Source organism: Podarcis tiliguerta, assembly GCF_965153285.1.
Source record: "Podarcis tiliguerta genome assembly, chromosome: 16".
Lineage (NCBI taxonomy): Eukaryota > Metazoa > Chordata > Lepidosauria > Squamata > Lacertidae > Podarcis > Podarcis tiliguerta.
In genome coordinates this window covers 4820926-4833252 of record NC_139549.1, presented here as the reverse complement: position 1 = coordinate 4833252, position 12327 = coordinate 4820926, and the positions used below count along the sequence as shown (strand labels likewise).

The 12327-nt window shown below is 50.9% G+C and overlaps 1 protein-coding gene across 1 annotated transcript; it reads right to left on the bottom strand.

Annotated features, from left to right (window-relative positions):
• Positions 1-303: 303 nt before the first annotated feature.
• Positions 304-3203, bottom strand: LOC310667161 (uncharacterized protein; the record flags this gene model as incomplete). Its single annotated transcript, XM_083418885.1, has 3 exons — positions 304-408; positions 646-2749; positions 3068-3203. 2 exons carry the CDS (start codon positions 3201-3203, stop codon positions 663-665), a joined length of 2223 nt encoding a protein of 740 aa, XP_083275011.1. The 3' UTR covers positions 304-408; positions 646-662.
• Between the last annotated feature and the right edge of the window lie 9124 nt (positions 3204-12327).

Sequence of the window (12327 nt, the reverse complement as noted above, 5' to 3'; positions counted from 1 at the left end):
GGAAGGGAGCTTGAGGAATCATAGCTTAAAGGATCCCTGAGAGGTGGCTGTCTGACCTCTGCTTAAAACCCCCCAAAGAAGGAGAGTCCATCAGCTTACGAGGCAGTCCGTTCTACTCTGGAGCATCTCCCATAGTCAGAAAGTTCTTCCTAATATTTACTCAGAATCTCAATTCTTTCGAGCTGCAGATGTCAGGAGTGTGTGCAGGAGCCAGGCCCTGTGACCAGTAGGACTTTGCAGGACTGGGGCCTTCCTAAACTTGTTCTGAAGAGGCAAGGCGCGACTGCACAGGTGAGGCTGATTGGTAACTCACTGCACCTGGTGGCAAGAGCCGGGAAGGGATATAAGGTCAGCATTTCCCTTCACCTCTTTGCTACAACAACTCGTTTCCGGCCTTGCTGTGTTTGGCTCCTTGGCCCCTTGCTTCTTGATCCTCGGACCCCTGACTTCTTGACTCCTTGCTTCTTGATCCTCGGACCCCTGACTTCGTGACTCCTTGCTTCTTGATCCTTGGACCCTTGACTTCGTGACTCCTTGCTTCTTGATCCTCGGACCCTTGACTTCGTGACTCCTTGCTTCTTGATCCTCGGACCCCTGACTTTGTGACTCCTTGCTTCTTGATCCTCGGACCCCTGACTTCTTGACTCCTTGCTTCTTGATCCTCAGACCCCTGACTTCGTGACTCCTTGCTTCTTGATCCTCGGACCCCTGACTTTGTGACTCCTTGCTTCTTGATCCTCGGACCCTTGACTTCGTGACTCCTTGCTTCTTGATCCTCGGACCCCTGACTTCTTGACTCCTTGCTTCTTGATCCTCGGACCCCTGACTTCGTGACTCCTTGCTTCTTGATCCTCGGACCCTTGACTTCGTGACTCCTTGCTTCTTGATCCTCGGACCCCTGACTTCTTGACTCCTTGCTTCTTGATCCTCGGACCCCTGACTTCGTGACTCCTTGCTTCTTGATCCTCGGACCCTTGACTTCGTGACTCCTTGCTTCTTGATCCTCGGACCCTTGGCTTCGTGACTCCTTGCTTCTTGATCCTCGGACCCCTGACTTTGTGACTCCTTGCTTCTTGATCCTCGGACCCCTGACTTTGTGACTCCTTGCTTCTTGATCCTCGGACCCCTGACTTCTTGACTCCTTGCTTCTTGATCCTCGGACCCCTGACTTCTTGACTCCTTGCTTCTTGATCCTCGGACCCCTGACTTCTTGACTCCTTGCTTCTTGATCCTCGGACCCCTGACTTCGTGACTCCTTGCTTCTTGATCCTCGGACCCCTGACTTCGTGACTCCTTGCTTCTTGATCCTCGGACCCCTGACTTCGTGACTCCTTGCTTCTTGATCCTCGGACCCCTGACTTCGTGACTCCTTGCTTCTTGATCCTCGGACCCCTGACTTTGTGATTCCTTGCTTCCTGACCCTCGGACCCCTGACTTCGTGACTCCTTGCTTCTTGATCCTCGGACCCCTGACTTCTTGACTCCTTGCTTCTTGATCCTCGGACCCCTGACTTCGTGACTCCTTGCTTCTTGATCCTCGGACCCCTGACTTCGTGACTCCTTGCTTCTTGATCCTCGGACCCCTGACTTCGTGACTCCTTGCTTCTTGATCCTCGGACCCCTGACTTCGTGACTCCTTGCTTCTTGATCCTCGGACCCTTGACTTCGTGACTCCTTGCTTCTTGATCCTCGGACCCTTGGCTTCGTGACTCCTTGCTTCTTGATCCTCGGACCCCTGACTTTGTGACTCCTTGCTTCTTGATCCTCGGACCCCTGACTTTGTGACTCCTTGCTTCTTGATCCTCGGACCCCTGACTTCTTGACTCCTTGCTTCTTGATCCTCGGACCCCTGACTTCTTGACTCCTTGCTTCTTGATCCTCGGACCCCTGACTTCTTGACTCCTTGCTTCTTGATCCTCGGACCCCTGACTTCGTGACTCCTTGCTTCTTGATCCTCGGACCCCTGACTTCGTGACTCCTTGCTTCTTGATCCTCGGACCCCTGACTTCGTGACTCCTTGCTTCTTGATCCTCGGACCCCTGACTTCGTGACTCCTTGCTTCTTGATCCTCGGACCCCTGACTTTGTGATTCCTTGCTTCCTGACCCTCGGACCCCTGACTTCGTGACTCCTTGCTTCTTGATCCTCGGACCCCTGACTTCTTGACTCCTTGCTTCTTGATCCTCGGACCCCTGACTTCGTGACTCCTTGCTTCTTGATCCTCGGACCCCTGACTTCGTGACTCCTTGCTTCTTGATCCTCGGACCCCTGACTTCGTGACTCCTTGCTTCTTGATCCTCGGACCCCTGACTTCGTGACTCCTTGCTTCTTGATCCTCGGACCCCTGACTTTGTGATTCCTTGCTTCCTGACCCTCGGACCCCTGACTTCGTGACTCCTTGCTTCTTGATCCTCGGACCCCTGACTTCTTGACTCCTTGCTTCTTGATCCTCGGACCCTTGACTTCGTGACTCCTTGCTTCTTGATCCTCGGACCCCTGACTTCGTGACTCCTTGCTTCTTGATCCTTGGACCCCTGACTTTGTGATTCCTTGCTTCTTGATCCTCGGACCCCTGACTTCGTGACTCCTTGCTTCCTGACCCTCGGACCCCTGACTTTGTGATTCCTTGCTTCCTGACCCTCGGACCCTTGGCTTCCTGACTCCTGGCTTCTGGCCTCCCATTCCTGCTCCCAACCCGCCATCTTGCCCCCAGTCCTGACATCCCCAGCCAGGACTTTGGTCGCTTGTGAACTGGACCATGACAGCAGAAAACAGGCTTGTGACAGCCCTTCCGATATCTGAAGACGGCTATCATAATCTCCTCACAGCCTCCTCTTATCCAGGGTTTTGCCCAAGAGTTGGGAGTTAAACTATTCGGCTTCCTCTGGCCATTTGAATTTGGTTCATGTTTTTGGGGTGTGGGGCTCAGAGACGCCGTTCCCAAACACCCCAGATTTCCGAAAGACTGAGATCTCTGTGGTCGTGCTTCTCCAGGGAACGGTGTCTTCGAAAGCAAAGCGAGGAGGCAAGAGACGCTTTCTAGAAACCTCCCCCCCCTTTTTCTCTCACCAGATGTGGAGGCTTTTGCCGGCAGCTGCTTGGACCCGTCTTGGCCCAGGCGGTGCTGGTTTGAAACGACTGAGTCGTAAATCTCCACGTTTAGGATAGACTCTGAGAGGTTGTCAAGGCCTGAATGAGAGCCCATGGCGCGCGGCTTGATGGGAAAGGGCTAAGGAACTGAAGGTTGGCCTGTTATCAGAGAACTGTAGGAAGGGCTGCTGAAGGTCATCTGGACCGACCGCTTGCAATGCATCCATGACACCTATTTATCTTTGGGTATCACTGCAGATGGTGACAGCAGCCACGAAATTAAAAGACACCTGCTTCTTGGGAGAAAAGCAATGACAAACCTAGACAGCATCCTTAAAAACAGAGACATCACCTTGCCAAGAAAGTTCCATATAGTTAAAGCTATGGTTTTCCCAGTAGTGATGTATGGAAGTGAGAGCTGGACCATAAAGAAGGCTGATCGTCGAAGAATTGATGCTTTTGAATTGTGGTGCTGGAGAAGACTCTTGAGAGTCCCATGGACTGCAAGAAGATCCAACCTCTCCATTCTGAAGGAAATCAGCCCTGAGTGCTGGACAGATCCTGAAGCTGAGGCTCCAAGACTTTGCCCACCTCATGAGAAGAGAAGCCTCCCTGGAAAAGACCCTGATGTTGGGAAAGATGGAGGGCGCAAGGAGAAGGGGACGACAGAGGATGAGATGGTTGGATAGTGTTCTCGAAGCTACCAGCATGAGTTTGACCAAACTGTGGGAGGCAGTGGAAGACGGGAGGGCCTGGTGTGCTCTGGTCCATGGGGTCACGAAGAGCTAGACACGACTAAACGACTAAACAACAACAACAAATTGTAATATACTCGAAGTCGAGAGTGGATTTCATGCTCTTTATTCCGCTCAGAGTGTTGAGGAGGAATGGAAGTTCCCCCAGAATGTCTGCTTTATATACATTTTTTACACAATGGGCCCCACGTGATTGGCTAATTCCGGGATTCTCCTGTAGGCCAATCAGGTTGCGGATTCACTTCCACCTGGAGCTGGATTGGGTGGCTCCTGTGCACCAATCAGACTGCTGCATTCTGGACCCTATTGTTCTAGGACCAATCAAACTGCTGCATTATGGACCCTATTGTTCTAGGACCAATCAGACTGCTGCCTTTTGGATCCTATTCAACTCAGTACATAACAGGTATGTATGTCCTACTCTGTTCCATCCAGACCAGCTCAGTGGGGCTGTAGCATGCTGTCCTTGTGGGCTCTGATCATTCACTCTGACAGAAACAGGATGCTGGGCTACATTATTATTATTATTATTATTATTATTAGCATTAGCATTATTATTAGCATTCACCTTATTAGCATTCATATCCTACCTTTTTCTCCATGGAGCTCAAAGTGGTACGATGGTTCTCTCCCTCATTTAATCCCCCAAACAGCCCTGAAAGGTAAGTTAGACTGAGATGCCCAAGAACAGTTGGACCTAGGTCTCTTTCATCCTAGTCCAAGTGTCAGTAAACTTTTTCAGCAGGGGCCGGTCCACTGTACCTCAGACCATGTGGCGGGTCGGACCAGTGGCGTAGCGTGGGGGGTGCAGGGGGGGCCGGCCGCACCGGGCGCAACATCGGGGGGGGCACGCTCGCACTCGCAGCTCTCTGCCCCTACCTGGCTCACTCACTCTCTCTCACTGCAGTGCTGGCTGTGCGAATCGGATCCGAGCCGCCAGGTCGCCGCCCACTGTGGAGGGGAGCGTGGCAGGCGTGCGGTGCGGTGCGGAGCGGAGAGAGAGCGAGGGACTATCTGGGGGAGGGACAGTGCAGGGGGGGGGCGCAAATTACTTGCCTTGCCCCGGGTGCTGACAACCCACGCTACGCCACTGGGTCGGACTATATTTTTGAAAAGAAAAAAGAACAAATTCCTATGCCCCACAAATAACCCAGAGATGCATTTTAAATAAAAGCGCACGTTCTACTCATGTAAAAACGCGCTCATTCCCGGACCGTCGGTGGGCCAGATTGAGAAGGCGATTGGGCCGGATCCGGCCCCTGGACCTTAGTTTGCCTACCCATGTCCTAGTCTGACTCACCAACCGCTGCGCCACACTGTCTCTCAAAACCAGCTTGTTTGTTGAAATCTACACATCTTCTCTGAATTTCACACGCATGTAACGTGTACAAAGGTGCCTGTATTGCGGTAAAGTGTACATCAGTCGATGAAAACACTGTACAAAGATGCATAAGGACGTACGAAGAGGCCTGTAGCTGGATCAGTCCCAAAGGGGGCGGGGCTACCTAGTCCAGCATCCCTGTTTTCACAGCAGCCAGCCAGATCTCTCCCGATGCCTTTCAGCTTCACCTACCTCGCAAGGTTGTTGTGGGGATTAAATGAGGAACTGGAGAACCTTCCGCTGCACCTTGAGCTCCGGGGGGGGGGGGGGGAGTGGGATGCAAATCCAAGAAATAGATACCGTATTTTTCTGTGTATAACACGCCCCCTTGTATAAGACGACCCTTATTTTTTGGGACCACAAATTAAGGAAATGGGGCGAGATTGCCCAGAGTTGTTCAGCGTTTTTTTAGGGGGGATTGCCGACAATCGCTCGCCCACCTCAACCCCACTGACAATTGCCCGCCTAAAAGAAGCCACCAATCCTCTGCCTGCTCGCCACCAGCAGCCGCCAACCACCCGCCAAATTGCTGCAACAGCCAATCGCCAGCAGGCTGACAATCTCCTGCTGTCGACTACAACCAATCACCCGCCCCCCCTGCACTATCCGTGTATAGGACAACCCCCAATTTTTAATTATAAACACACCTTGTCTTATACACAGAAAAATACGGTACATAAATTTTCAGTTCCTGTATTCGTTTACGAGGAGCGCAATTAGGTTGGTTGCAGCACAAAGCGACTCATGTTTATCCCCCCCCCCCCTTGATTTCTGGGCATACAATTACATGCTTTCTTTTATTTCAAATTGAGGGTAGAGTTGCTTTCCCTCTCCCCCCCCCCCGAAACAGAACTGAAGAAGGCAGTTCGAAAGACTCAATAGTTGTTCGTAAAGACAATACAACTCCTCTTGTTTCTGGTTTGTGAAGTTTTCGTGTGTGTGTGTTGTTTATTTCCTTGACATCTGATTGGAGGGCGTTCCACAGGGCAGGCGCCACTACCGAGAAGGCCCTCTGCCTGGTTCCCTGTAACATCGCTTCTCGCAATGGGAGAACCGCCAGAAGGCCCTTGGCGCTGGATCTCAGTGTCCGGGCAGAACGATGGGGATGGAGACGCTCCTTCAGATATACTGGGCCTTTGAGGCCGTTTAGGGCTTTAAAGGTCAGCACCAACACTTTGAATTGTGTTCGGAAACGTACTGGGAGCCAATGTAGGTCTTTCAAGACCAGTGTTATGTGGTCTTGGCAGCCGCTCCCAGTCCCCAGTCTAGCTGCCGCATTCTGGATTAGTTGTAGTTTCCGGGTCAACTTCAAAGGTAGCCCCACGTGGAGCGCATTGCAGTAGTCCAAGCGGGAGATAACCAGAGCATGCACCACTCTGGCAAGACAGTCTGCTGGCAGGGAGGGTCTCAGCCTGCGTACCAGATGGAGCTGATAAACAGCCGCCCTGGACACAGAATTGACCTGCGCCTCCATGGACAGCTGTGAGTCCAAAATGACTCCCAGGCTGCGCACCTGGTCCTTCAGGGGCACAGTGACCCCAACTCTACGATGTTATGTATGCATAGCACACACCACAGGGAATGAAACCACACTCAGATTCTCAAATCATTTTTAGAACGACCACAGCGATAGCCTGTCTGCGACCCCAGATGCGATAACTGCTCGGGGGGGAAACGCAGCCGTCTTGCGGATGAGAGTTGGCTTTTCGTCAGCGGCTCCATTATTCCGCTTTCATTTCCAAGCGGGCTTGTTGGAAGTGGCTCAAGCCCAGGCCTGTTCTGTCAGTGTCTTTTTCCAGGAGAGCTTCTTGCAAGATTTAGAGGCGCCATTCCGACCAAGTTCTTCTGGCAAAATCTCTTGCCTGCCTCCTCCTCCACCCCCACCTCAATTGAATCTCTTCCATGGATCTCTGGATCGGATCTTGACTGATCCTAGTGGCAGGGCACCAGCACCAACATGCAGTGACCCTATTTTGGCCCCAGTGGGGGCAAAATCTTATTTTTGCCTTGAGAAGCAACTTCAGGAGCGCAGTAATCCATTGAAATGTGCAGGTCTCTGGATTTTGTGTATACTAAGATTGCCGATGCATAAAAATGGACCCACTTGTGAAAATAATGTGTAAATCACTTGCAAAAAAATGTGCAAATTAGTCAAAGCTGCAAATATGTATCTTGGGAGGAACATCTGCAAATTACTGGAACCTAAATTTAAGACTGGGAAAATGGGGAAATGAAAGAAACTAAAACTGATTGATTGGTTGCTATCGACTTGGCATGAGGCAGGTGTGGTCTGTTAACCATTAAGTGCGGACCCAGCTGTGCCCTGCAACGAAGGCAGGTTTCAAGCGGTCTTCAAGGGCAGCCCCATAAACAGTGCATTGATGTAGTCTAACCTGGAGGCTGCCTCAGCAAGGATTACTGAGGCCACAATTTTCCTTGATAAGCAGGCTGAGAACAGAGTCTGTTTTTAAAAAGAAAAAGTATAAGGACAGTCCTGCCAGATCAGGTCTAAAGGTCAGTTTAGACCGCAAGGCTTACTGGCCATGGGCCGGACCTTTGTGGGCCAGACCAGCACAGCACGATGTCGGAAATCATGTCTGCACATGCCCAGACGCCAAAAACCGCATCTGTGCAGAAGTGGTTTTTGGTGTCTGGGCATGCGCAGACGCGATTTCTGGCGCCGCTCGGCGAGTCCCCATGCCACGTGGCACCGGTTTAGGGCAGTGCATGGGGAACTCACCAAGTGGGCGGCTCGGTTCATGGGCGGTTCGTGGGCCGGTAAAACGGTCTTCATTCTGTCCGATGCCTGCTTGGCGGGAGGCCATGGCACAACCCTCGGTGACATCAGGGGAGAGCCTATAGTTGGATTAGCATCAACAGGCTCCACCTACTGGTGAATACCCCCCCCCCTTGTTTTAGACTCACCCCTCTCTGAGGGGGTGGAGTCAGGTGACGTAATCCAATGCCTAAGCCAATACTTTTTCACTTGCTGTAATCAATAAAGTTGTGGCCTTTTCTTGCCCATTAACCTTATATCACGTGTCTGTGTTTTCATTCCACTATGCGGGGATCGGGTCCTCGAACCACAACATATGCTTCAGGATACAGACTCCGCTAATCCAGAAATAGTACCTCGGGTTAAGTACTTTGCTTCAGGATGAGAACAGAAATTGTGCGGCGACGGTGCAGCAGCAGCAGGAGGCCCCGTTAGCTAAAGTGGTGCTTCAGGTTAATAACAGTTTCCGGTTAAGAATGGACCTCCGGAACGAATTAAGTACGTAACCAGAGGCACCACTGTTGTTGTTGTTTAGTCGTGTCCGCCTCTTCGTGACCCCCTGGACCAGAGCACGCCAGGCACTCCTGTCTTCCACTGCCTCCCGCAGTTTGGTCAAACTCATGCTGGTAGCTTCGAGAACACTAATGCAATTTTATTTTAATTATTTGTGTTTCCTTCAGGAATGAAGCACAGTGGAGACTGTGTTGTCTTTAGGATATAGGGCTTATTTACACATATATACATCTTGAGCCATATATACAACCTGCAAGGGCTTGCAGCATTAGCACCCCCAGTAAGTTCTTGCTTCTCCCATAGCCGCTGTTTGGATTCAAACAGGAATCAAACATGTCGCTCCTTCACAGGCCTGTGGCCTGCTCCAAGCTCTCACACACCTCAACTCCCTGGCCCATTTCTTGCTTAACAACAACCAGGTGAGGGAACGGGATCCACCCCTTTTATCATCTGGCACAAAGCCACTTCCTTTGTTACCTTAATGACCCATATTTAGGGGGTCCCATTACCAAGAAGCTGTCCTGGCTATTCCAACCATTGAATCCTTGCCGGATCCAGAAAGTAAGAGGCACTCATACGCAGGTGGCGCTGTGGGTTAAACCACAGAGCCTAGGACTTGGCGATCAGAAGGTCGGCGGTTCGAATCCCCACGACGGGGTGAGCTCCCATTTCTCAGTCTCTGCTCCTGCCAACCTAGCAGTTCGAAAGTGCAAGGGTGCAAGTAGATAAATAGGTACCACTCTGGCGGGAAGGTAAACGGCATTTCCATGGCTGCTCTGGTTCGCCAGAAGTGGCTTAGTCCTGCTGGCCACATGACCCGGAAGCTGTACGCCGGTTCCCTCGGCCAATAAAGCGAGATGAGTGCCGCAACCCCAGAGTCGGCCACGACTGGACCTAATGGTCAGGGGTCCTTTTACCTTTACAGGCATACAGCCTAACTTCCCCGCCAAACTGACAACACCATGTATATTTTTTAAAACCCAGAACGTAGAGCTTATACCAGAATCATGCGCCTCAGTTAGGCCTTATCCTGACCGTACCAGTAATTTTTCGCCACTCTTTCGGACTGTCCTTTTTCCATCTGCAGGCCCAGGGAGCAGAATCCGACCCAAGGAGTGTGAGCTTTTGCTTCCCAACCATAAAACTGCTTTTTTTCCACCCTCTCCCCCTCTTCCACGGTATGTTAGCTTAAATATTTGCACATGGTGTGCGGCAAGAGGTGCCAGCAACCAGAACCTTCCCTCTTGCCAAACCCAGAAGCCGCCAGTCTCCTGCCAGTTGGTGTGAGGTTACAGGAAAACGGGGTGGCAGCCAGTTTTAGGGAGCCCAGGCAGGGCCCGAAGGGGCGCACACATTTATTTGGGGAGTCTGTCGCCTGGCTGGCCTTGCTGAGCAGCCCGTGTGCGGAAGGAGGCCTCTGGGCTCTCCGGGGTGTGAAAAATAAACAGGTCTCTCTGTAGGAAGCCCCTCTGTAGGAAGCAGGGAGGCCAGCCAAGATTACGAGCATCCCCCAGCTGAAAGGAGGAGTGCTCAGGGTCAACGCGAAAACGCATCGTCTCTGTTTTCATGTGTGTTGCATTAACTCTGCTCTGAATGTGGCTGAGTGTGTACCAATGACAGAGAAGGGACCGTCCTTCACCAGAGTTCAAAGGAACAGGGCAGCGTGACCAGACCCCCTGAGGTGGAAATCCCAGCCTTGCATGATGCAGAAGGAAGCCTCATTTGCCTGTGTGTGCATAGCCTCCAACGTTTCTCCAAAGAAAATACAGTGGTATATAATAATAATAATTGGGTTGCCCTGGCCACTCTGGGTGGCTTTCAACGTATATAAGATGCTGGTGATGTGAGCCTTAGTCCGTCAGCATTGCGTGCTGCCCTCGGTTATTACTTTGCTGAGTAAAGAAGCATTTGGCTCACCTTCAGGAGAGTTGAAAGGCCTAAGGAGATAAAGGGATTAAATTGGGAATATTAAGAGTATCCTGATGGGAACGCAACTGCTCAGAATCGAAGGTATGAGGGCAGTTCTGCTGAATCGGATCACCATGACCCATCCATCCATTTACAGTGGTACCTCGGGTTACATACGCTTCAGGTTACACACTCCGCTAACCCAGAAATAGTACCTCGGGTTAAGAACTTTGCTTCAGGATAAGAACAGAAATTGTGCTCCGGCGGCAGCGGGAGGCCCCATTAGCTAAAGTGGTGCTTCAGGTTAAGAACAGTTTCAGGTTAAGAATGGACCTCTGGAATGAATTAAGTACTTAACCTGAGGTACCACTGTATTTTTTAGATTCGTTCATTCGTTTTAAAATTGGCATCCTTTTAAAATAAATAAATAAATAGCTGCTTAGCCAAATAGGGGAGGGGGCTGTTTAAAACTACAGCGGTACCTCGGGTTAAGTACTTACTTCGTTCTGGAGGTCCATTCTTAAGCTGAAACAGTTCTTAACCTGAAGCACCACTTTAGCTAATGGGGCCTCCTGCTGCTGCCGTGCCACCGGAGCATGATTTCTGTTCTCATCCTGAAGCAAAGTTCTTAACCTGAAGCACTATTTTTGGGTTAGCGGAGTCTGTAACCTGAAGCTTGGGCTAGATTTGAACTCAGCACCTCCTGCGACTTGCTGTGAGTTACTTACTCAAGATTTGCTGCCATTGTTATTTACTGCATTGATACGCTGCCTTTCCCTCCAAGGAGCTCAGTGTGGTATATGTGGCCCTCCCAGCCCCCCCCCCTTACAACAACCCTGTGAGGTAGGTTAGGCTGACAGACAGGCAGTGACTGGTCCCCAAGGTTGCACCCTGTGAGTGTCATTGGGCTAAGTGGGGGGACTTGAACTCTTGTCTCTCTTAGGTCCTAGACTAACTACTACACAACACAGCCTCAGACCTTTATCCCTGGACCAGCGAGCCAGCTCTGAATCAGATTTCTGTCTTTTCTTACATGAGACCACCTGACAAACACACCCCAAACCCCACTGCCACACCATTTGGCATTCCCCACAAATATTATTGAAAATAGCTTGTTGTTGTTTATTCGTTTAGTCGTGTCCAACTCTTCGTGACCCCCTGGACCAGAGCACGCCAGGCACTCCTGTCTTCCACTGCCTCCCAGTTTGGTCAAACTCATGCTGGTAGCTTCGAGAACACTGTCCCACCATCCCGTCCTCTGTCGTCCCCTTCTCCTTGTGCCCTCCATCTTTCCCCACATCAGGGTCTTTTCCAAGGAGTCTTCTCTTCTCATGAGGTGGCCAATGTTTTGGAGCCTCAGCTTCAGGATCTGTCCTTCCAGTGAGCACTCAGGGCTGATTTCCTTCAGAATGGATTGGTTTGATCTTCTTGCAGTCCATGGGACTCTCAAGAGTCTCCTCCAGCACCAGAATTCAAAAGCATCCATTCTTCGGTGATCAGCCTTCTTTATGGTCCAGCTCTCACTTCCATACATCACTACTGGGAAAACCATAGCTTGAACTATACAGATCTTTGTTGGCAAGGTGACGTCTCTGCTTTTTAAGATGCTGTCCAGTTTGTCACTGCTTTTCTCCCAAGAAGCAGACGTCTTTTAATTTCGTGGCTGCTGTCACCATCTGCAGTGATCATGGAGCCCAAGAAAGTAAAACCTCTCACTGCCTCCATTTCTTCCCCTTCTATTTGCCAGGAGGTGATGGGCCCAGTGGCCATGATCTTCGCTTTTTTGATGTTGAGCTTCAGACCATATTTTGCGCTCTCCTCTTTCACCCTCATTAAAAGGTTCTTTAATTCCTCCTCACTTTCTGCCATCAAGGTTGTGTCATCTGAAAATAGCTTAGTGGAACCT